At 46.8% G+C, this 25,143-nt stretch overlaps 3 protein-coding genes across 5 annotated transcripts; 1 reads left to right on the top strand and 2 right to left on the bottom strand.

Moving 5' to 3' along the window:
* Positions 1 to 1,555: 1,555 nt before the first annotated feature.
* On the bottom strand, positions 1,556 to 15,456 carry LOC120834669 (uncharacterized). 2 transcript variants are annotated; one of them, XM_078091857.1, is made up of 3 exons: positions 15,351 to 15,456; positions 3,574 to 3,723; positions 1,556 to 3,250 (listed from the first exon to the last, which is right to left on the bottom strand). In XM_078091857.1, exons 2-3 carry the CDS (start codon positions 3,719 to 3,721, stop codon positions 2,178 to 2,180), a joined length of 1,221 nt encoding a protein of 406 aa, XP_077947983.1. In that variant the 5' UTR covers positions 3,722 to 3,723; positions 15,351 to 15,456; the 3' UTR covers positions 1,556 to 2,177. The 2 variants fall into 2 exon arrangements, with proteins under 2 accessions (XP_077947983.1, XP_040058719.2); XM_040202785.2 differs by lacking the exon at positions 15,351 to 15,456 and adding an exon at positions 5,110 to 5,236.
* On the bottom strand, positions 5,787 to 10,549 carry LOC144388911 (uncharacterized). Its single transcript, XM_078091850.1, has 2 exons — positions 10,431 to 10,549; positions 5,787 to 10,259 (listed from the first exon to the last, which is right to left on the bottom strand). The coding sequence occupies exon 2, from the start codon at positions 10,226 to 10,228 to the stop codon at positions 5,834 to 5,836; it is 4,395 nt and encodes a 1,464-aa protein (XP_077947976.1). The 5' UTR covers positions 10,229 to 10,259; positions 10,431 to 10,549; the 3' UTR covers positions 5,787 to 5,833.
* znf362a (zinc finger protein 362a) lies at positions 11,732 to 24,634 on the top strand. Of its 2 annotated transcripts, none has more exons than XM_040202782.2 (9): positions 11,732 to 12,908; positions 16,174 to 16,237; positions 17,529 to 17,769; positions 18,584 to 18,709; positions 18,988 to 19,315; positions 21,894 to 22,118; positions 22,762 to 22,840; positions 22,960 to 23,118; positions 23,221 to 24,634. In XM_040202782.2, exons 2-9 carry the CDS (start codon positions 16,175 to 16,177, stop codon positions 23,338 to 23,340), a joined length of 1,341 nt encoding a protein of 446 aa, XP_040058716.1. In that variant the 5' UTR covers positions 11,732 to 12,908; position 16,174; the 3' UTR covers positions 23,341 to 24,634. The 2 variants fall into 2 exon arrangements, with proteins under 2 accessions (XP_040058716.1, XP_040058717.1); XM_040202783.2 differs by having other exon boundaries at positions 12,517 to 12,908; positions 17,562 to 17,769.
* The last annotated feature ends 509 nt before the right edge of the window (positions 24,635 to 25,143 follow it).

Here is a 25,143-nt window from a genome sequence, read left to right as displayed (position 1 = left end):
CAGCTCTACGCTCTCTAGTGCCCTGGAGGACGTATTACAGCAGGCCGACACATGATGGTGCGGATTTATGGAATTACACTTTTCTGGTTATTGCGTTTCGTTTTACAGACAATAACATTTTTCAAATACTGAAATGTTGTCAGCAATATGAAAGTTACTTTACCAGTCTGATGTTTGTTTCTCTTATCTGAAATAAACAATACGACTCATCATTGCACTCATTAACCCTCTTTGTGAAGCAGTGCTTTGCCTCGGGATGCTTCTCGAGCGTGATGAACGTGCTGCGGTTTTAGTGTTTGCCTGCACGGGTCTCTGCACGTGGAAAGAGGAGCTGCGTGTTCCATCAGCCCGAGGCACCGTGGAGTCAAAGGCAACCGAAAAACCCTGTGTTTTGTCTCCAGAATACGCTTCATCCTCGTGTTACTTCCCGCGAGCTCGTCCATAAAACATTTAGTGAGCTTCAAGGTCTCGGTTGTTGTTGTTGTTGTTGTAGTACCAGAGTGCCCTCTGGTGTCGACATGTCATCTGTGTCCCTGCTCGCCCGAGGCCACAACACTCCACAGATTAGGCTCGATGGGTCCGACGTTTGAGTACAAGGCCGCCGTCCCGCGTTGAGATTCTCCGGGTTACACCCCCATTACTCTTTGTTCCGTCTACCGGACCGGCCTCGAGTTAAATGATGAGCATTTGTGAGCACCTTTTGAATCGGCCTAGTCCACTAAACTAACCCCCGGATGTCTTTGGACTGTGTGAGGAAGCCGCAGTACCCCGGAGGAAACGCAATGGCAAACTCCACACCGAGAGGCAACTGGGTGGTTTCCAACCCAGTGTCTTCTTGCTGGGAAGCAACAGGCCTTTTCACTACACCACTAAAGGGCGGAACTGCTGATGATCACCAACCACATCCCAAGGTCGCTCATTTTGCAACAATTCTCGTTTGTTTCATCCATGCAAAAGCAGGAGTTCGAAAAATGCCAAATGTGTTTTAGGGGAATTCTAACATTGTGACTAGACAGGTGAGGCAACTTGTTTAAGAGTCACAGAGATCAAAACACTCAACAAGGTCACGACTCTTCTGTCCTGGCTCCGACGAAATGTTAGAATAAGCTCTCTGATGACATCAGGACCATCTTTGCATCTTCCGCCGCAAACTAAGGACACACCTCTTCAGACTGTACCATAAATAAAAACACTAAACACATTGGAGCACTTAACTTGTACTTGTAATGGCTCTCATCTATAGCCAGTTGAAGGTCGGCTTATTTGATAAAAATTTACTTTTTTTCCAAGTTCTTGTTCTGAAATGCAATTATCGTAAGTCACTTTAGATAAAAAGCATCAGCTAAATGACGTGTAATTGAACATGTAATAAAAGAGTTGTCATATAGTGCGGCTGCCTTCCAGAAAGGAAGCCACTGCCTAAATATCGCGTGGATAAAACCAAATTCTGCTTAGAACTAGCTTCACTTTTGCAGTGGATTATGTATCGCAATATTAGATCTAAAAGGCTGGTGTAGCAAAGCGTGAGCAACATTTTATTGTTGCAACTTATGTAACTACTTGCAAATACTTTATTTTTGTTTTCAAGCATTAGGTTCTCAACATTTACTACTTCTCATCAGGTTTGGCCTCCTAAAAAACATCCTGGGATACATTTGAGGCTTTAGGGTGATTATTTCACATTTTTACGCAATATAAGATGGTTTGACCCATTTCAGCGCTGAAATTGGTACTAAAATAAAACGATACGCAAGGTTAAGAGGAGAGATGTATCTTTGGTGTAACTGTTAACATAATAAACTAACTAGTAACTAAAACAGCTCAGTGTTTATTTGTATTAGTTCATGTAGGGTTTCTGTAATGCGGCATGAGCACACTCGTTCACTCAGTGACAAATTGCTGCAGGTCTTGATGCTAAAAAAAAAAAAAAGGTCTACCAGCCGCCTTTTCCGGTCTAATTTGGGGTCTTACCAAGCACGCCTCAACGTGCCTCCTCTGCACCTTTCAGCGGTTTCCACATGTTATTCCCCGCATGTGAATAGCTGCTCAAAAAGGCTCATTTGCTCTAGTGTTGACAGGTAGACGTGCCATCTACACCAATGCAGTATCAATCCTGTGATCCTGTTGCATTTGGCCTCCAATCAGCTGCGACTTTTGCCTCTCAACCGGTCTGGTTTTTATACAAGCGTCTCATCGTGAGGGCTGCACGCATCGCTTGTGTTTGCGGCGGGTGAAACAAAAGATTTAACACACAGCACCAGCAGAGTCTCTATAGTCCTGATCAGAAGAATGTTCACGCTGAGGTTCAGGGGCAGCACAAAGATGGAGAGCACAGCCACGGTCCCCATCAATACATCCACCCCCTGGCAGGGAAACCCGCCCTGCCGCCACCCACTTTGGCTCCCGTTCTGTGCGTCCACGTCCTCCGCGACGAGCGTCGGAGGTGGACGCTTCTTGGTCCGTTCGTGCTCCTGCCCTCGCCTCTCCGCACACAAACATGCAGGGGAGACGAGAACAAAGGCTCCATGGTGATGCGCCGACATCTGCGCGCCGCTCCAGGAATACGCTCTGTGAACCGCGCAGCTGCTCTCTGTTTTCCCAGGGTCAACACGACGCGCTGCCTCCGACTCCACGGGCTCCGAGGGCCCGGGAAGCGCCGGAGCGAGGCCTCGCCAGCAACCGTCGCTGTTGCCCCCCCGTTTGTCTTCGTGGGTCCTTGCCGTATGTGCAGGGTCCCCCGGTCGACGGCGCAGACCGGTGCTCGCTGTGAGGAGGAGCAGGAGGAGGGAGAGGAAGCCCATGCCCCAGCAGGGATTCACGGCGCCGGACGTGGGGCTGAACAGGTTGGGCAAGCACCTGATGAGGGAGTTGGTCGTGTGCAAGCAGGCGGTGGCCCAGGTCTCCTCCCGCTTCCATCGCCACCTCACATCGAGGGCGACGATGACCCACACAGACAGGCAGCAGAGGTAGCCAACGGCGTGACGGGACGACCCCTTTTCTTTGTCGGTGCCGTCTTCGCCGTCCTCGCCTTCCGCGGCTTCCGCCCCAACGCAGCAGAGGTGTCCGCCGGAGCCCCAGCGAGGCCGCAGCAGTGCGGTCAGAGTCTCCAGTGCGATCAGAGGCGTGGTGAGGAGCAACACCGCACCGTACGTGTGGCTGAGAAAGATCAGGAAGCGGAGGGAGACGACGTCGACCGCTGGAGTCAGCTCGGTCGGCCAGGAATCAGAGATGCAAAGGAAGCTCAAAAAAGCTGTGAGGAGGAGAAAAAGATGACGTCTAAGTGATTTGATTTGGAGAAGTGACTCCTGACCAGGCGCAGGGGGATATTGGTGGAGCGGCTCACAGAGGTTTTAAGTTGCGTGTATCTCAAATATATCTGAGGATGTTTTGCCCACAATCACCTAGGACAAAAAAATAGCAAATCCTCACACTTGAGAAACAAAGAAAAGGTATAAATTAAAATGTGTAAAAACGTATTATTGTCTAAAATAACATCCTGTTTTAGAGATATTTCAAAAGGTTTTTGTTGGGAGCTTCTGAAAGCAGTTCACCTGGTCACGTGCGGATTCTCACCTGCGACCAGGAAGTCGGTGAAGACCAGCAGGCAGCAGCAGCAGAAGCTGACGGGACTGTATGAGGCGGCCAGCGAGGGCAGGAAGAGGAGACTGGAGGCCACTTTGCACACGCACAACACTGCTGCTTCTTCCAACACGCCATCCATGGCTGTAACAAAACACACACACTCACAAGAGTACCGAAAAACTGGTTTTCTTTTTGCCTCGGGCTGGAAGAACTCAGGAATGTCAAGTAGGTCTGCTGTCAGATAAACCCCCACCAACAAAAAGAAGGAAACATATATACATATATATACATATATATATATATATGTGTGTGTGTGTGTGTGTGTGTGTGTGTGTGTGTGTGTGTGTGTGTGTGTGTGTGTGTGTGTGTGTGTGTGTGTGTGTGTGTGTGTGTGTTGAAAGTGGGTGAAAATATATTTGTCTCTGTATCAGACAGATTTACAAATCAATTGTTTGTTGAGCCACAGCTCCCTCCAGTTGTGTTACTGCAGACACTTACTATCGTTTCTTGTTTTGTATTTCACAACTCAGATCATATGAACGTCCATTAAAATGAAACATGGCATTAAGTGAATTAATCTTCATTGAATCTGTTCTGCACTCGATCAGTTAATCATTCGCTTCACTCGTTACTCACACACCCACCATGTGTCCAGTGGCTACAGGGGGAGGGGCCTAACCTTTTCCTCCATTTGAACACTGGATGACGTCAGCAGTGAGGTTATGGGGTCAGACCAAGTACGGGTGGGGTAGTCCTTTATGTTTAGGTATGTGTGTAGGTCAATTGTGATCTGTTACGCATTATTGTAAGCACGTAGTGAATTGTAAACTCTCTAAAGGTGTTTGTTCCCTAAGTGCGTGCAGTAAGCTCCAGCTTTTGTCTCCTGACTATCTCGGGGAGGAATGGTTATCGCCTGCAATCATGAGATGGATTAGATCCTCTCGATGGAAGGCTCTATATAATCCGATGTGACTGTGGCAGGGAAGCCAACGTCAGCGTGTAGTGACTCAAGTTGTATTCGTTTAACTTAACTGTTGGTCTCTTGTTGGTATATATGTTAGGTTACACGTGTAACAGGGCCTTTTTTTGTAAACAAAACAAAGTTCTTCATGTCTGCCTCCTATCACCTTCCAAACTGCTCGAGTCAGGCTTGTGACGAACTGACCGATTCTTTCTGCCCCGTGGCAGCAGATCAATATTTTTTCTTGTCAACATTCGTTGTGAACACTGGACCAGACGGCTGTTTACAAAAGTCGGGAACCTTTACGATTGGGTTCAGCTCTCAAGATTGTCAAAAGAAAACCAGCCGATGAATAAACAGATGTCATGATACTCCCCAGTAATGTGAGCACACGCATTCACAGACGGACCGTAAACATGTCCTGGCCGTGGCACTGAACGGACTGGTTCTACCTGTGAGTGCCACATTATCTTGCATCATACGGTGACAGTATGAAAACTCAAACTTTGTAACAGAAATCGATGCATCCACATCCAAAAGCTGCTGTGGGATTCATTAGTTCTTACCTGGACTCTCAGGAGCCGTCAGAGCAGCATGTCAGCAGGAGCTTCAAATGTTTCATCCGTTCTCTCTTCACCTCCCCCTTCTGCTCCGCCCCTCTTTGGGATAATGACCTCCTGCTCCTCCTCCTCCTCCCCCCCGCTGCCCCCCCCCCCCCCCCCCTCCCGTGCTCCCTGCTGCACCTGGCCTGTGCGGAGGTGAGGGAACATAGTCTCTCAGGTCTCACAGGGTGTGGCACCGTTTGTGCAGACAAGGAAACCCTTCAAACAACTAACATTGAGAGATGCAAAGTGTGTGTGTGTGTGTGTGTGTGTCAGCGCGTGTTCAAACAAATGTGTCGACACCCGTGGGGGATGAACTGGACAAAAGACGTGTTCTCTTTCAATGGGGACGTACAAACATCGCGGTGTTACCCCCACCTCCATCGGACTAGAGTATGTATACAAGGGGATTCATGTGTGTTTTTAAATCCTTTATTTTAACCTCAGGTCCTATTGGAATTATTAGTTAACTGAAACTCAACTATCAAGCCAATAAGCAGGAGCAATAGTAAGAATGCTCAGTCTGTAACATCTAAACTCGCTGAGGAAGCTTGTGTAATTTGATTAGAATCGTTCTAAGGACCTGCTCATGAGACTGCCTTCATAGTGTGGCGGGGTGGAAGGAACAGACTACACAACAGTTTCAAGTGAAGTCCCCGGAGGGCAAGGTTTATTTACAACCGTTTAATTAGGAGAGGTCCAGCTTGCGAGGTTCTGCGGACCCTGGTGCTCGTGGTGAATCCGCTTGTGGGGGAGTCGGTGCAGTGCTCCAGGGGTTCTGCCGGGTCACTCGCTGCTTCCTAGAGAGACAAGCGCACACAAGAGGGTTTAGCCTTACGTCTTCTCCAGGGGGCCTCTTGTTCCTTCTGAACCTGCAGCTTAAATGCAGCGGAGCTGACGAGCTGCAGGTGTGGCCACTCAGCTCGTGATGAGTGGTGAGCAGGTGTTTCTTGTAGGTTCCAGGGCAACGCTGATGTGGGCTTGGGACGCTCATCACACTCCCCCCCCCTAAGCGTTGTCCTGGCCTGGTGGAATAATAGGATGTTAGTAGGGGTGATGTACGGGGTTGGTGGGGAGTGACCCCTGACAGACCCACAAAAGCCGACCAGATCCGAGAAAGGCCGTCCGCATTAGAGTTTGCTGCTCCGGCACGGTGCCGGACTTCAAAGTGGAAGTCCTGGAGTGCCAGGAACCACCGTGTCACCCTGGCGTTCGTGTCCTTGGCGCGGGCCATCCACTGGAGGGGCGCATGGTCTGTAAAGAGAGTGAATCGCCTGCCTAGGAGGTAATACCGTAATTCCAGAACTGCCCACTTGATGGCCAGAGCTTCCTTCTCCACCGCGGCGTAGTTTTTTTCGGCCGGGGTCAGCTTCCGGCTGAGGTACAAGACAGGATGCTCCTCATCTTCCTGAATCTGGGACAGGACGGCTCCCAGTCCTGTATCGGACGCATCTGTTTGCAGCAGGAAAGGACAGCCAAAATCTGGCGCTCTTAGGACCGGCTCTGCCGTCAATGCCATCTTTATTTTTCTCAATGCCTCCTCAGCTTCGGGCGTCCAGTTGATTTTCTCTGGCTGACCCTTCCTGGTTAGGTCTGTCAGAGGGGAGGCTAAAGAGGAGAAGTTAGGTATAAAACATCGATAATAACCCGCCAACCCCAAGAAGGCTCGTACCTGGGACTTTGTACTGGGTCTTGGGGCGGCGCGGACTGCCTCAACCTTCTTTTCCTGGGGTCTGATGACTCCTCTTCCCACCTGGAAACCCAGATAGTTCGCCTCAGACAGGCCCAGATGGCATTTTCGGGGGTTGGCGGTGAGTCCAGCCCTGCGCAGCTCCAGTAGCACCCTCCGCAACCGATTTAGGTGGTCTTCCCAAGTCTCGGAGTGGATAACTACATCATCCAGGTACGCTGCGGCATAGGACTGGTGAGGCCTCAACAAGATGTCCATCATCCGTTGGAAGGTGGCCGGAGCTCCGTGTAGGCCAAAGGGAAGGGTCCGGTATTGCCAGTGTCCACTGGGGGTAGTGAAAGCCGTCTTGGGTTTGGCTGTTTCGGAAAGGGGCACCTGCCAATACCCTTTGGTCAGATCTAGGGTGGAGATATACCGGGCCCTTCCCAGACGTTCAAGGAGCTCATCCACTCGAGGCATGGGGTATCCGTCAAACTCAGACACTTCATTTAGGCGCCGGAAGTCGTTACAGAAGCGGAGGGTGCCATCCGGTTTTGGTACCATGACAACCGGGCTGGACCAAGGGCTTTTGGATGGTTCAATCACCTCCAACTTCAGCATGTGTTGGACTTCCTCCTCAATAGCCTTCCGACGAGCCTCTGGGATTCGGTAGGGCCGTTGCCTGACGACCACTCCGGGTGGTGTGTGGATCTCATGTTGGAGGATCTGGGTCCGCCCGGGGTTGGAGGAGAACACATGCGAGAACTGAGAGACCAGGTGCTGCAGCTCTGACTTCTGGGCTGCCGACAGCTGGGCGTCCATGTCCACTACCGGCGAGTCGATGGTGGCGAGGGCGGCGAGCTGGTCCCTTGTCCCCACCCATTTCTTCAACAAATTAATGTGGTAGAGCTGCTCTGTTCTTCGCCGGCCTGGCTGTCGGACACGATACGTGACCGGCCCAACCTTCTCGATGACGGTGTACGGGCCCTGCCAACTGGCCAGGAACTTACAGGCGGAGTTGGGGACAAGAACCATGACCCGGTCTCCTGGCTGAAACTCTCGTGGCTGGGCGGCTCGATTGTAATACCGTTGCTGCGCCTGTTGGGCCTTGACGAGATGTTCCCGGACTAGCGGCATGACCCGGTCGATCTTTTCCCTCATCTCCTTCACATGCTCTACCACCGAGCGATGGGGGGCCGGCTGATGTTCCCACGCCTCTTTGGCCACGTCCAGGAGGCCTCTGGGCTGGCGTCCGAATAAGAGCTCGAACGGGGTGAAGCCTGTCGACGCCTGAGGCACCTCCCGTATTCCGAAGAGCACGTAGGGGAGCATGAGGTCCCAGTCCCGCTTGTCTTCATCTGCGACCCGCCGTAACATCCGCTTCAGGGTCTGGTTGAAGCGTTCCACAAGACCGTCTGTCTGGGGGTGGTAGACAGAGGTCCTCAGTTGTTTCACTTTAAGGAGGGCGCACAGGTCAGCCATTAGCCGGGACATGAAAGGGCTTCCCTGGTCTGTCAGGATTTCGGCGGGGATGCCCACCCGGCTATAGAGAAGGAAGAGCTCCTTGGCGATGGCCTTGGCCGTGGCTTTCCTAAGAGGCACTGCTTCAGGATACCGGGTGGCGTAATCCACAATGACGAGGATGTGTTCATGCCCCCGGGCCGACTTAGGCAATGGCCCTACGAGATCCATTCCAATGCGCTCAAAGGGTACCTCAATGACCGGCAGTGGAATCAGTGGGCTGGGGGGAGGGGTCCGTGGAGATGTTCTCTGACAAGTGGGGCAGGCCTGGCAGAATCGTTTCACCTCGGCGTCCAATCCTGGCCAGTGGAATCGGTCACGGACCCGCTGAATGGTGTTGTTGGCTCCAAGGTGGCCCGCCAAGGGATGGGAGTGTGCCAGCTCTAAGACCGTCTCTGTCTTTGTTCGGGGTACCACCAACAACTTCTTCTCTTCCCCCCTTCGCTGTGCAACACAATAGAGCCGGCCGTTTTGGACGACAAAATGCGGGAGAGGATGGGGCCCCGGTTGAGTTTCTTTTCCCTCAACCATGCGCACCTGAGCCCAGCAGTGCTTTAGGCGGTCGTCTTCCCGTTGTTCCCTGGCAAACGACCCGCCTCCTGTCACCTGTTGGAAAAGGTCATGGTAAAGGTTAGAATGAGGGGGTGGGGACTCACCATCTCTCCCGCTGTCGGAGGCCAGCAAGACGGGACGATGACGGGTTCTTTTTCCTGGCCGCCTTTGGAGGTGGGCCCGTCGAGGACTGGCAAATGGCACGTTCGCGGCCAGCAGGCGATCCAAGCCCGGCCAGTCTCTACCGATAAGGACTGGTACCGGCAGATCCTTCACTAGGCCCACGTCCATCGGCCATGAGTCAGGGCCAGCGGAGATGGTCACTCTCCTGGTTGGAACATGTCGCGTGTCTCCATGCACGCAGGTGACCGGGATGGTAGCCTTGGTTAGTCTGCGGGGCGAGAGGATATGAGACTGGATCAAACTGACCGCGCTGCCGGTATCCAGAAGAGCTGCGAACGGGCGGCCATCGACTTCTACGTCCACCCTCGGCGCCCCTTTTGGCAAATCCTGATGTAGGATACAGCCCGCTAGCCAGGTTCTTGGAGCCGGTGTGGGGTCTGCGGTGGGCATTGATTCGTCTCTTTGAGAAGGAGGCCCCGGCCTGCCTTCAGACCGCGGGTTGCCCTCTGGCCTGCGTCGCTCCTGGATCACCCTCCGGGGAAACGGCGGAGCTCGTTCTCCAGCACCCTGGTGTTGGACAGCCTCCGCCAGTTCCACAGCTTCGACAAGCTCAGTAATCGTGCTAGGGTTCCGCATACCGACGGCTTGACGAGGGGATCTCGGGAGGGCACGGAGGAACCGATCGACGACAACACGCTCTGTCACAAGGGCGGCTGTGGGATCTCCTTCCAGCAGCCAATGCTGCGCGAGACGCGATAATTCTGCGGCCTGGGCCCGGGCAGGGAGGCGGGGCCTATACTCCCAGTCATGGAAATACTGTGCAGCGCAGACTGGTGAGAGGCCCAGCCGAGCCAGGATTTCCCTTTTTAGCTCCTTGTAGTCGTCTACCCGTTCAGTTGGCAGCATGAAGTATGCCCGCTGGGCTTCCCCCGTGAGGAGGGGTGCGACCAAGCGTGCCCAGTCACCAGGGTCCCAGCCCTCCTGGGTTGCGGTATTCTCGAACATTTGGAGAAAGGATTCCACATCGTCATCAGCTGTCAACTTCGGCAACAGCTGGGTCACCTTCATTCTGGGATCAGGTAGTGGGACATGTCGTGCAGCAGCCGTGCGCAGTTCATTTAACTCTTGTTCAGTTTGCCCTTGTCGCGTCGCCAGATGTTCAGTTATCTGTTGCTGGCGCATGCTGATCTCCGTTAGGCGTGCAATGACTTCATCCATGTCGCCGGGAAAGGAGTGGCTGCCTAGGGGGCTGAGCGAAAAAACGAAAGATTTAGTTTTGTAAAAAAAAAAAAAAAGGTTTTCCTCCGGATGTTCCTCCCACTCAGTATGCCTGCATCCTCCACCAGTGTGGCGGGGTGGAAGGAACAGACTACACAACAGTTTCAAGTGAAGTCCCCGGAGGGCAAGGTTTATTTACAACCGTTTAATTAGGAGAGGTCCAGCTTGCGAGGTTCTGCGGACCCTGGTGCTCGTGGTGAATCCGCTTGTGGGGGAGTCGGTGCAGTGCTCCAGGGGTTCTGCCGGGTCACTCGCTGCTTCCTAGAGAGACAAGCGCACACAAGAGGGTTTAGCCTTACGTCTTCTCCAGGGGGCCTCTTGTTCCTTCTGAACCTGCAGCTTAAATGCAGCGGAGCTGACGAGCTGCAGGTGTGGCCACTCAGCTCGTGATGAGTGGTGAGCAGGTGTTTCTTGTAGGTTCCAGGGCAACGCTGATGTGGGCTTGGGACGCTCATCACAATAGAAAAAGAGGATCATAGTGTTCCCAGCAGGCTGTTTGCACTGAACTAACGGCTGTCAGCTGTATGTACCGACCATTCACTACATTTTCTTTTAACAATTTCTATTCTGGGATCGCAGATATCTTTTTAAAGGCAGATAGAGTTTGCCTGAACAAGTCAGGGTTGAGTTTGTTTACATCTAAACCATTTTATTTCCTGCGTCACCCGGCTGCTCCCACTGCCAAGGACAAGAGACAAGAGGAGTCTAAACAGCTCCAGTCCTCAGTAAGACCAACAACGTGCAATCACATGACTCCAGTTCTGAGGTCTTTGCACTGGCTTCCTGTCCAACAAAGACGTGACTTTAAAATCCTGCTGTATGGTCTGTGAAGCACTGAATGGTTTAGGGCCTCACGATGCATCGCGAGCCCCTCAGGACGAGTCTCCTTCCTGTTCCCAGAATCAGAACCGAACACGTAGGAGCAGCGTTCTGTTTTTCTGCTTCACACATCTGGAACAAACTCAGACCAGAAAAGTGGAGGTCAGCTGAGACTCTCAGCAGCTTCACATTAAAGACGTATGAAGACGTCTCTGTTTGCTGCTGCCTTTAATTGAACCAGATTCATCAATGCGGCGGATGCTTTTTTACTGTTTATTTAATTAACTGCACTGCAACTGTTTATTCTTGTCTGTTGTTTTAATGTCTGTTTTTACTGAATTGATTTCAGATGTCATTTTTGTCCCACTGATGTTTTTAATGGTTTTATGTTGGAATTGCCTTGTTGAAATGGGGGATGCAAATACATGTGCCTTATCTTGCTTTATCTTGATACAAAACGGTTTGCAAAGCACATTTTATGGTCATGTTTGATAAAAAAGATGTGCAGCAGGAAACACGGGTTTTGCAAAGTAATCAGATTTAGCTCATAGAAAAAAATGATCTTTCTCTTTTTTAGTGATCAAAACAGGAAACAAATTTTAGTTTTCATCCGTACATAAAAATGTTTTGTGAACTGTCATTAAAAATGAAGCGAGGCTTACTTTTGTCCTTTTTTTTAATCCTCAGTCAGAGATAGGAGACGGAGTCCAGTGGGGTTTGCATCTACTATGAATGAATAAACACAGATTTGAATGCGTGTATGTGTGACTTTGTATGTTCACCGCCCCGTGTAAAGAGGGTGCAGGCAAGAAAGAAGCCACGTGTGCCGGTTATAACAGTCATAAAATGTCCTAACGTGGTTTGTTTTATGCTTACGTTCCCCCAATTAAAGGAAATGAGAACAAAAAAAGAACACTTTTGGTTTCTATTGAATATGTTTTCGATAATTCAAATTCTTACCATTTTGAAGAGTTCACGTGATGTCAACGTGCATCTCCAATAAACATGTTAACCTTTGATAAATGATTTATAATCATTTGAAAATCCTTACTTATGCTAAATTACATCTACAATAAAATTCGAGCCACTGAAACCTCAGCTTCTGTCTTGAAATGTGAAAGTTCCTGGTGTAATAATTCGTTTTTGACGGGTTGTTCCACCTGAGCGCTGTGCACTCGCTGATGTCTCATTTCACGTGAAAGGTGTTTGCTCAACCAACATGATCATATGATCACCAGCAGCTGACAGATTCTGGTCTGTGGCAGCAGTGCCATCTCCTGCTGAGCTAAGCACAGAGCATATTAGCAGCCTGTCATGCTGCTGCTGAGCGGATTACACGTTTACATTTTACTGTACATGACATGCAAGGCCTGGGACAGACAGACACACAGACAGAGAGACAAAGGTCTCACATGATTCACATTCTGGACTCAAATCACTGCAGCTCTGTCTTTAGTGCACAGCTTTATTAAGACTGTCGTTAGTGAGAATGCACATTGGAGAAAGTCTGCCTCGCACGTGCAATTCCATCTTTAACACCAACAACCGCCGCCGCCGTGCACGATGACCACTTTAACGACGACCTTCACGCGCACCAAGGGGTTTCATATGCATCCATCTGCGAAATCAGTAAAAAGAGTCCAAAATAGGCTGCAAAATGCGCTCCAGCTCCTTGTGCTGAGACGCCTGCAGCACCCAGAAGTGAACAGCAGGCGACCCGGAAGGTTTGAAGTCCGACCGACGGCGAGCAGAAAGAAGCGTCTAATCCTTTATAAAATATCGCTTCCCTCGCTGCTCTCAGGTACGTTGGCCGCTCCGGTGCGAACGATCCGCGTCTATTCTCCGCTCCTCTTCCCGCGAGCTCTGTTGCTCGCGTCGCCTCGGCACCGTTTTGCGTTTTAAGTCATGCAAAAGTTGCATTTGAAAAAAAAAAAAAAAAAAAAAAGGGGGAAAGGAGCCTTTGCATCGCGGAGACGATAGAGGCTGATTTCTTTTCTTCTGTCGTGGGGGGGAGAAGAAGGCTTTCACTACGCGCCACTATTTACATCCACGTTTTCTCTTCTGCTTCTTACGGATCAGCAGCTGCAGAGAATCCAGCGAGGGGCATGATGATTGTTGTAGGAAGTGTGAGGGCTTCTTTCTTTTTTTTTTTTTTTCTTCTTCCTCCAGCCGGGTTATTCAAACCCGAATCAAAGCAAACAATCATTCGGACGCTTAATGCAAATAGGCCACATCGCGTCGGGAGAATTACCCCCCCTCCTCTTCCTCCTCCTCCTCCTCCTGCCCCCCTTATAATATTCGGATCTGCAGAATATGGCGTCCTGTGCTTTATAAAAATAAGACAGGGCTGCCATTTTTGTTTTCCTTTTGTCAGACATTTTTTAATAAACTGTGTGAGAATGGGGGAGAGGCGCTTCTCTCCGGAGGAGATGCTGCTTCGCTTTGCAGCTGCTGCGCCTTTTATCCTTTTAAACGTTGTACGTTCCGCTTGCTTTTCATCAGAGGAGTAATTCTACATGAATAAAAAAAAAACCTCCAAAAAATAAAAAGGACCAAAAAGTTAACCCTAAGTGGAGTTTTTTGGGGGATGGACTTGTATTTCCCTCTGGAGGGGATCGAACAGCAGGCTGATGATCCGTTCTCGTGTTTTGTGGCTCTGCAGCTGGATTTCAGTTTTCTGGCTGTAACACCTGAACATCTGAAGAGCACATATATAGGTTCCTCTATTCATGAAAGGATGCTAATTTATTATTGAATGACCAGCATGAAGCTTTAGGGGTTTATGCATTTTAACAAGTGGTTTTAATATCAACAAGTGATTGACCCATGCTTTATAAATTAGTTACACACCATTAATAGGATATTTTGAGTTGTCTCTCTCTAATATGTATCTACAGTGTGGTATTAATGCAGCTTATCGTCCATTAATACATGGTCATGGATTTTACACTTAATAAAAGGCCATCATGTCTCATGTCAAGAAGTCATTCATTAAGGCTTTGAAGCCGTCGGGTCACAATTAGTCCACTAAGTGGATGGACTTTGGTCCTGAGAAGGCTTTTACAACCTGTCAGCAGTTTTCCTGAATGGCTTAATTTATCTTTAAAACCACGAATTACCAAACATCGGTTACATATTGCAAACCATTTTTTTTTTTAGAAAGGATGACTTCTCAGAAAGTGCTTATATTTCACAGTGCAACATATGAATTACTTTTTCGATTATAAAAAAACGAAGGGACCAACATGTTGATGTAGTTGTTCAATATGCAGTAGAAGCCAATCCATAGAAAACCATCTTTAACTGTTAAGAGCGGGAATTCAGCAGCAATCACTGTTCCAGCTTCTTGAATGTGAAAATGTGATGTTTTTCTGTGTACACTTGTACAATAAACTAAACACTGTTTGGTTTTGGACTGGTCAAACAAAACAAAAACATTTGAGTACCTCACCTTGTGACCGTGAGAATTATCTTACCCATCTTTCACTTCTTTACCAAAACAAAACTACTCTGCAGATCGATCAACATTAGATATATTTAATATTCGCTGCCCTTCTTGGATGTATTAATTCATTTCACATTATATTTCGGTCCTCTCTAAAGCACGAAAGCAAGAAAGTTTCCCCATCTTTTTCCCACCTGCTCGAAAAACATCAAACCCGGTTACATGAAGGCATAAATAGTTAAGCCCCATCGATACTCAAATGCATTCATGCAAACATCTCAAATCTTCTGGTGGAAGTAGCACTAAATTCAGTCTGGACCTGTTTGTGGTTGATGTCTTTTTTAGAAAGAGAAGCCCAGCAGCCGTCAAACTCCTGAGCCTCCTTTCTGGAGGCAGAAAGCCTCCAGGAAGTGAAACTGATCCCCACCGGCATCATTACAGAAATATTTTGTGGGGTTTGCTGTACGCTCGTACCCCCGAACGTATCGTTTTTGTTTCTCTTGGCTCCCAGAGATGGACTGTGTTGTGCCTCTGCTAAGCCAAGCAGACTTAGGAATGGCCCAATGTGCCAAAGCACGCAATGCAAAGGCTTCTAAAAGAGAAACTTCACACGAGCTACGGAAAGGAAAGCCTTTAGATCACAACTCCAGCAGCAAGCACCTCTCTCTCCCGCTGTCAAAGAAAATGAGGTTTACGTCCATCCGGCCTGACACACCCGATAGAATTTGAAATAGAATATTTCATGCTCTTAATTTGCCATTAAAAAAAAGAGCAAAGAGAGATTCCCATGTCACTTACAAATCAGTGGGGTTTCTGTGCAGCTTCTTCATTTGAGTTATTCCATGTTCTGCAGCTCTCAGCTACGTCTTTCGGGTCTGTTTCCCATCAGGCTCTTAAACTGTCGCCCCCCCCCCCCCCCCCCTCCCGGGTTGAGGTGGAGACAGACAGTGAGTGATCACGATCTGAGATACGTCCTTTTCAAAGTTTCTGTTTTCTCTGATAACCGTTTTGGGAGAGGTCCCTGATAAGCAGCAGCGACCACGTGGGAGTCTTTCTCTGAGGCAGCGTAACCATCTCAAAGTCGTGTGGTTGGGAATTCCAAGAAAAAGCTGCATCACTCACTTAAAAACGGCCTTTTTCGACAACAGAAAAAGATCCTGATCCGATGGAGCATAAAAGACCAGAGCTAATACAGAACTTCTTAGAAAACACACAATCACACGATTGGGATAAGTTGTCTCAAATTGTCACGGTTAAACAGTCAGCTGCTGTTTGTAGGAAGGGGGGGGGGGGGGGGGCAGCTCACGTCACAAGTTTTAATCGCTGCTCCGGTGCACTGAACAGAAGATGTTTAGGAATATCTTACAACAGAGGTTCCCATCCCAGAATAAAGAAGATGAAGGGGGTGGCAGGAGGAGTCACAGTTCAACATCTTCCTTTTTTGTACGTAAATAAATGCTGAATTCTTTAAATTCAGCGTTTATTCAGCGAAAAGACACTCATCCACTCGAGTCACCACTCAAACGCTGCGTTTAAGAAGTGCAAAAATGTCAATCATCCGTTTGTTACCCAGAGAGACAGAGAATCTGCCCTGATCTTGTTTATGATCTATTTATTTCAGGATGGCTGAATCGCGCTTCAACAATCCCTATTTTTGGCCTCCGCCTCCTGCCATGCCGGGCCAGGTGAGTGACTCCCCCATCGGAGCGCACGTTTCCCTGTAGCACCAAAGATCGTTGTGTCCTGAACATGTTCTGTCTAAATGTTTGCTGTTGCTCCATTGATGTTAATAGCAGAGATAAAGGTATAGGGACCACAACAAAACGCTTTTACACTTTGTGTCCATCTTAATATAAAGATTAAAGATAAAACATGTTGTGGATTTGTGACTTGTTCAGTAATAGTAAGACGTCTGTCCTCTATGTAATATGCTATATGGGAAAAAGATGGGGCGGACCGGGGCTGTTGTGAAGGAGTTATTCATCAACCCTGATAGTATATGAGCTTTCTTCCAAGGGAGTCGTAGATAATTCAAAAATCCCTTTGCCCACCGGCCTTTTTTCCGTGATAGACCAATAACTCTTCCTATTTCTAAGAAATAATGTTCTCCCTCTAATGTTATGAACAGGTGGATAGCCTAGAATGAAAAGCTCTGGGTCTAGAGGTATTCAGATTGGTATAAACTGCTTTTAAAATCTTTTCTATTTAAGACACATATATTTTTTTCTTTTTTGCACTTGATACATAGATGAGCTCTATTGTTTAATTTGAGCTGCTATGCAGTTGTATACCTTTACTTCAGACAATTATCCTCCAGTAATTTAAGGCGCGTGTTACTTGTGTGTGATTATGTTTTGTTACATAAGCCTCTCCCAGATCTCGATTGTGCTGTCCTCTCTTTAAGCCTCTATAGTCTCTACGGACGACTCTGAGGACTCACCTTCCGGAAATTGTTGTTGTTTTCTAACGTTTAATAGTTGTCCATTGAAAGAAATAGCTGGACATTTTAGGATATACTATTATTTAGCAGAGAGATACATGAAAATATTGCAGATCTTTTAAGATTTCTACTGTCGGAAAGCCGGACTGTCTCATCGAAATGTCCATAAAACACTATATAAGCATATTTGTCAAAATGTCAAACAACAAAGCAGTTGTTCCCAAACCGGGGTGCAGGTCTCCTCAAAGGTTCATTTGAGGGGTCTCCAGATGATTAAATACATTTAAACTATCTTACACAGAAAATTGTATAAAGTATAAAGTATAGTAGCCAAACAAGAGTCCTTAAAGTTGGTAGCAAACATTACTTCCTTTTATTTGGGCTTAAGACAAACAAGTTTGGGATCCACTGCTACGATACGGTGTTTGGGTGCAATGCCACGTGTCGGCCTCTGGGGGGAACCATCGCCTCGTGAAGTGACCCTGACTGAACTGATCGCTGTTCTCTTGTCACAAATGCTGGTTCCTGGCTGTCAGCTGGATAACCTAGTCTTGATCAATAAAATCAAGGAGCAGCTGATGGCAGAGAAGATCCGACCGCAGCACCTGCCCGCCGCCTCCGCGCCCTCCCAACAGCCCCTGCTGGCTCCCCCGATCCAGGCGGACGGCGGCCAGCACGCCATGTCCAAAACGCATCAGATGCAGGTTCTGCACAGCCACAGTCCGTCTCCGCCCGACATCGCCCTCCACGCCCGCCCCGCCTCCAGCTCGGTCACAGGTACTCGTCACCTGTCTCCCCGTCCTCACCCTCCACCAGGGGTGGAGGAATCAGATCCTTTGCTTAAGTAAAGGTACGAATGCAACATTGTTAAAATACTCCACTATAGCTAAAGGTTCTGCTTTCGAAACCCACTACAAATATGTAAGTGTTATCAGTAGAATGAATGTTCATAGGCGTCTTTTTTATTATTATTATGAATGCATTAAGGTCAATGTAAGAACCACGTATCTCTTAAATAATCGACTTTGTGTGACAATGTGTTGACAGCTGATCCAAGAGGGCTTTTAAATAAATGATTTAGTGCACGAGAGAACAGTTGTCTAAGTGCATGAAGGACCTCATCATCCTTTTAGTTTATCACCTACATTCAAATTAAAAATCCCAGATTTAGTGGTTTTTGCAGAATAAAGCTTTCAGATAAATGTAATGCATTTAAAACACCTTTGAGATGTTGTGGATGAGAGGTATATTTATATATTCACCAGTGTACTATGTTCTTTTAGCCTACTTCTTCTATATTACCCGTTTTGGGTCTGCTTTTAATTTTGGTGATTCAACACAATTCTCCAATCCGGAGTATTGTGTATTATCATATAATCAATAATAATGATCACTCTTACGCAAACATTTATAAATCCAAGTGGAAATTATGACCACAATTGACTCAGTATCTTGTGGTTGGATAATACTGTATGAAAGTGAATAAAATGTCTGTGTGTTCGTACCAGCTGTAATATGTTGCCTTAGGCTTAGGAGGATGAACAATGTATGTGCTTCTTTAATGAGAACCTTCCTGCAATTTCTTTACCAGGTCGTATTCTGGGGGACGTAAACTTGAATCTGGACGACAAGGCCGCTATGAAAGCCAGAGGATTATGGGAAGACTGGCATCTACGTCAACTTATAGACCATCCCTCAAGGACGAACCACGTCTCAGGTAGCAGTTTGTCCGGTTGGCACTCCCCCCTTTGTTGTAAAAGCAAGGGAGCGAAAACCCCTTGTGACCTTCTCCGGTTTCATTTGTCTTTTGCTCTGGAGAGAATGTTGTGAAATGACGCTTGTGTGCTATGCATATGTAGGAGGTAGTCTAAATATGCTTAAGTACACAAGAGAGAGTCATATTACCATCTCCTCACTAACTACCTCCATTGTATATCTTTTGACCATGTTGCTCCACTTTGCGTGACTTCCTCGCTTTACTTCTGCAAACAACAGGTGTGGCGCTTGCCTCCCGAACAGGCAACCTCAACACTTCAGAGATCGTCACCCCCACCACACCTTCCCTGAGCAACCACGGCCGGCTGGGCGGAGCCCCCACCCAACACCTCATCTCAGGCTTAGCCTGCGGCCACGGCATGGAGCTCGGGAAGAACAACGGCGGTCTCGTGGGACTTCTCGGCCCCCCTCCGAAGGAGGAACGGGGGCGCAAGAGGATCAAAGCTGAAAACGGGTCGTCTCTTTTGGTGGTGCCCTACCCGATCCTGGCTTCAGGCAACGACCAGTCCTGCGTCACCATCACTGGGAAGCCAGCCAAGACCTACAGGCAAGAGAGGACACGTAGATCGCACGCGTGGCCCACAAACACTGTTTTCAGATCCTTACAAGTCTCCTTAAAAAGGAAGAAATAATACTATTAATGATTATAGGATATTATCCCTTAAGTAGGGTAAAATAACACAAGACACTGATGAATATATAAATACATACATACAACCTTGAATGTTAATGTTAATGAACAAAATAAAATAGTGTGGGGAAAATATACCGTATTATACCGTATAGGGGCACCTTCAATGAATGACCTATTTTAAAACATTTTTCATATATAGGGCGCACCGGATTATAAGGCGCATAAGATACTGAAGTCAAACGTTTGACGTCGGGGCGGGTGGATGGGGGGGATGTGGGGAGGTGGAGACGGTGCTTTCAGGGTCCGATCGATGCTGCGTGGTGCGTCCGCTCCCGCCGCCCCCCTCGCCATCCACGCCTTAAATCTTCGGCGCTCTCCAGCCACGCCGCCTGCCAAGGGCTCCTTATAGAATAACTTATTTTCCCCGTGAAGATGGTTCAGCTGCTGTAAAGAAAAGGGCACCGTCGCTCGCTCTTTAATCTCATCAAATGCTCGGCAAGAACGACAGCTTTGTTTCTCCGACGCGCCCTGAAACAAGCAGAGGTGTCAAAAGTCTTCACATTCATTACTCAAGTAGAAGTACAGATACTAGGGTTTAAAAAGACTTCTGTAGAAGTTGAAGTATCAATTCAAGCTCTTTACTTAAGTAAAAGTATAAATACTGGTTTCAAAACTACTTAAAGTATAAAAGTAATGTAAGGGAAGAAATTCCATTAAGAACAAACCCTTAATGTGTAACCTCGCTCACACAACACGTCATTCCGTTACAATGTGATCAGAAGGTGCCTGAAGATCACGTGACCTGCCGTTGGGATGGTGGAAACATGGAGATATTCAGAGACACAACACCAAAACAACAAATGTATCTGACATAAACAGATAAAACCACAACCCATTTTCCAGTGACACGAGTCACAGGACGGACACACACCCCTGTTTATAATGATGGGAAACACTGAACTGGCAGCGGTCGGTTATCAAAACAAATAACCAGTATTTTCAGTCTTCATGAGCAAATACAGAATCCCGTTGTGTTCATTTCCAAAGCCGCATTAAGACACACATCACTTTATTTAACGCTGCACTACTTGCAAGTCACTGTGTCGTGCCGGACTCTCAATAAAACATTTAGGACAAACCCACGGTCATGAAGATACTCATTTAACGTTACATCGGGTGTCTGGATGCTAAATGTTTATACTTCTCATCCAACCACAATCAAGTGCACTCTGTCCGCATTATCTGGGTAGGGTTTTGTGTTTGTGTTGTTGAACTGCGACAAGCCGGAAGTAAACGAGGCTGTTTTTAAAATGTAAGGAGTAGAAGAAAAAAGTCAATCTGAAAAATAAATACTCCAGTAAAGTATAGATACCCAAAATGTCTACTTAAGTATACTTAAGTATATATATGGATCAATTGGTTAATTGGCGCTCAAGCGCGTGACATATGGAGCTTGTTTCCAGAGGTGTCAAGTAACGAAGTTTTGGTTACTTGACACCTCTGGAAACAAGCTCCATATGTCACGCGCTTGAGCGCCCGCTCAGCATCTCGCCCGCTCAGCATCTCGCCGTCGTAGGCCGAGCTTTGGCATGTTTGGCAGAGCGCCTTGAGCGCCGTGTACAACCAGTATGGATCAACCGATTGACCAATTGATCCACATATATAAGGCGCTCCGAATTATAAGGCGCACTGTCGTTTTTTGAGAAAATTAAAGGCTTTTAAGTGCGCTTTTAAGTGCGCTTTTAAGTGCGCTTTTAAGTGCGCTTTTAAGTGCGCTTTTAAGTGCGCTTTTAAGTGCGCCTTAAAGTCCGGAAAATACGGTATCTAATAAGCAAAGGCACCACATCATGCCAACCGAAGGTGTCAAACTCGGCATGACGTCTCTTGTCCTCACATCCTCTACGTGTAACTAAGCATCAACTGGGGCTCAATGTTTTCAAATCAGAACCTTCTGAGAGGGAAAAAAAAGTATTCTTTACTTGGACAAATAGAAATGCAAGAAAAACCCAAAAGCAGATGTTTTGATTTCAAACCGGTGCTCCTTGTAACTAGATTAGATTGGATTCAACTTTATTGTCATTGCACAGTTACAGTTACCGAGACAACAAAATGCAGTTTAGCATCCAGCCAGAAGTGGAAGAAAGCAGATAAAGTGCAGAGTATATATATGTGATATATATCCATTCATCCATCTGCAAACCGCTTATCCTGCACACAGCCCCAAAACCATGTCAGTTCATGCAGGTTAATATAAAAATACACGCATTAGCTTGAGTACTCACCACAGCACACTATATTGTAGCATTATGTAGTATATTATAATGAGCTGAGGGTTTGTTTTTAATACAATATTTAGCTCCAATGTAACTACGAACTATAGATGTAAATACATGTAAGAAAGCTGCCGCTCAGCGTGAAGTGAACGAGTCCCTTCTAACGAGTCTCTCTGCGCGTCCTTTACGCGTGTCCTCTGTCCGCGTTCTTGATGCAGGTGTAAAGTTTGCCCGCTGACGTTCTTCTCCAAGTCGGACATGCAGATCCACTCCAAAACGCACACAGAGGCCAAGGCTCACAAGTGTCCTCACTGCACCAAGTCCTTCGCCAACGCGTCCTACCTGGCCCAGCACCTGCGCATACACCTGGGCATCAAGCCCTACCGCTGCTCCTACTGCGAGAAATGTTTCCGCCAACTGTCCCATCTGCAGCAACACACCAGGTCTGACCTCGTCGGGAGCCTGTCCGTGACATTTGTTTTGTCTGGTTGTTGCCGGTGTGATCTGATGTGCAGCACCGATCCTTCTTTAAGGATATTCAGCAGCTTCTTAGCAGCGGCCACGATGTTGCGTTTCCTAATGAGCTGAAAATAAGTCCTTTGTGTATGATATTTGAAGTGATTTGTTCTGTGTTTGGTGGTTAAGTAAAGAGGCAAGAGGAACAAGGTTTGATTTCAGTTCCTCCGTGTCACTAATTGCTGCTGTAGCCGCCGTCGATAGAAACTCTTCTACTGAAGAAATAGACCTTGTATTGCTGGCTGCAATAGGCGGGTTCCTGCCATTTTACCAAAAAGTTAATTTGTGTAATAAGACAATTGCAAACCTGTTTTGTAATTTTGTTGAGCTGAACGTTTAAGGTAGCGTAACAACTTGAAGGAGGAGCTGTTGTTACAAGTGGTTCTGTCTAATCTAGTCAGTCGGGGACCAGTACGCAGTGTAGCACAGCTGTAGATGGGCCCTAGTCATTGTCACAATGAACCTTGTTTTCTCTCCGCTCTGCCGTCTTTTGTTGCTACACAGATAAGAGACTGTCGTAGCTTGTAGGTCTAGTTCAACCCGATATTCGCACCATCTCACCCTTTTCAGAATCCACACAGGGGATCGGCCGTACAAATGCCTCCACCCAGGATGTGAAAAGGCTTTTACCCAGCTGTCTAATCTCCAGGTAAACACTGCAAAGTGACCTTCGTCTGCTCACTTGTTGAACCGGCTCCCTCCCCCACATTTTAAACTGACGCCTGCTGAGGTTGAATGAGTTTGACTTTGTTTTCTCCCTTGCTGAAGTCCCACCAGAGGCAGCACAACAAAGACAAGCCCTTCAAATGTTCCAACTGTTACCGTGCCTATTCGGACTCTGCCTCGCTGCAGATCCACCTGTCCGCACACGCCATCAAAAACGCCAAGGCCTACTGCTGCAGCATGTGCGGCCGGGCCTACACGTCGGTGAGTTCAGAAAAAAAATCCAAGGTGACATTTTCAAATCTTGAGCAGACTGCATCGGCGATGTCAACAACGTGTTTGTCTTTGTGTTTTTTGTTCTTCCAGGAGACGTACCTCATAAAACACATGTCCAAACACACAATGATGGAACACGTGGTGTCCCATCACTCCCCCCAGCACAGGACAGAGTCTCCAGCCATCCCTATACGCATCTCCCTCATCTGAGCTCCTCGCGCCGTCTCTCGCCCTCCCATCAGAGACGTTCACCGTGATATCTGCGCTCCTCTCACGGACTTAGAACCGATTAACGGCTTCCAAAGATGTGCCAGATTGTACAAGTTTCTTGTGAAGAGGTGCTCTTTTAATGAGTGTATCCTCCTTTCCTTTCTTGCTGACCAGATAGTATTATCGGGGACATCCAAAGATGACTTCTCAGCACTTTCAGGCCAGGAAATGACAGGCCTAAAAATGTCTTTTTCTATGTGACAACACAGGTGGGAAAAAAAAGAGTATTGCTCCAGGCAGCTACAGTACGTGGAAAATGTTTTTATGCTTTTTGTGTGTTAACAAGATTACTTTAAAATATTGTCTTTTTCTATATGTTCCATTACTTTCTTTCCCCAAGTATTTGCAAAGAAAAATGTATTTGCATCAAAAAGAGTCTTCCGTTAGCCGAGTGGCCAAGTGAGCATAAAGGAGAATTCTTATATAATCCTTATTCATGTATATCTTGCCACTTGTTCAGTCAGTGTTTGCAATGTTTCACCAATCACACGGCCATAACATTTCATTACATTATTTTTGATCGCAGCGCCAATGCAACCATGACATGCATCTGACAATTAGAAGAATAGATATATTTTATTTTACATTTGTTTTGCAATGTTATAAAAAAAGAAGCTCTTATACCCAGTTTCTTTTGTTCAAATTGAATCGGGGCTGAAGGTCTCCTGAAACACAAAAACATTGTATAAAGGTTCAAAAGAATTACACAAACTTGAAACTTGAATTTGATGAGATTAATGCGAGAGCTTCTGCTTGGAGTAAATTGAAAATGTTTTTTATAAAAGTCAAAAAACCCTAAAATAAGATGATTTATTCATGTCAGACTAGTCCCAATATTGATTATTATTGTGTTAATATAAAAATGAATCAGAGCAGTGCTTTTTCATGGTCCACTTTGAGTGAGCAAATAAAATGCAGTGCAAAGACTGAAATGTTACAGACAGGTATTACTTTCACAGCAACTTAAATAATGAGGTCCCTCTTTTTGGTTTTCAGCCATAATGTGCAACTGAAGCCTCACATTTTTTTAAATACTCATTTTCCCATTGTTTTATCAATGATGATGTCGACATCGGTTTAAGCCTTAATTTGTTACAACCTTCCACAATGTTGTTATATAATTTTACATTTGCCTTTATTTCATAGCATGATATATACTGTAAATAAACTATATTGACTGTCAACCTGTTTTTTTTTAATAATAAATGACTATAGTTACCAGTTATGGTGAAAAGCGCTACGTGTTCTTTGATTGGAAAGTGATTGTATTGCAGAATAAGTTAAAAAGCTGTTTGCTCGGTCTGTGAACAGATTTCCAAGACACTGCAATTTCATATTTAGCTTCAAGCACAAAAGTATCACCATCTTTTTTTTTTGCTATTGTTCAGAGTACAATTTGCTGGGAAACACCGGAAAAGACAGAGTTTTACCTACTGTACCTTTATGTTTACCACATTTAACACAAGCATGTATTGGGGTACATGCGGTGTCGTAACTCTGGAGTGATGTGTGTTCTCATCACCCATTTATACTGGAGAAGTTTAAATTAGTTTAGATTTAGAGCAATCTTTTCTAAAGAATTTAGAGGCGGGAGTGTTAAAGAGTTCTGTGTCTTTGTTATGAAGCTTCTTATCTGAAGATGCTTTAAAAAAAATCTTTGTGGCTATTCTAAACTTTTGCTTGATTCCATTAAAACTTAAACGAGTATGGGTTTCGCATCATACAAGTCTGAAATCTTTCCAA

This window comes from Gasterosteus aculeatus, chromosome 17, assembly GCF_964276395.1.
Source record: "Gasterosteus aculeatus chromosome 17, fGasAcu3.hap1.1, whole genome shotgun sequence".
In the NCBI taxonomy this organism is placed as follows: Eukaryota; Metazoa; Chordata; class Actinopteri; order Perciformes; family Gasterosteidae; genus Gasterosteus; species Gasterosteus aculeatus.
The sequence above is the reverse complement of the archived record's forward strand: the minus strand, read 5'-3'. Positions and strand labels throughout refer to the sequence as shown.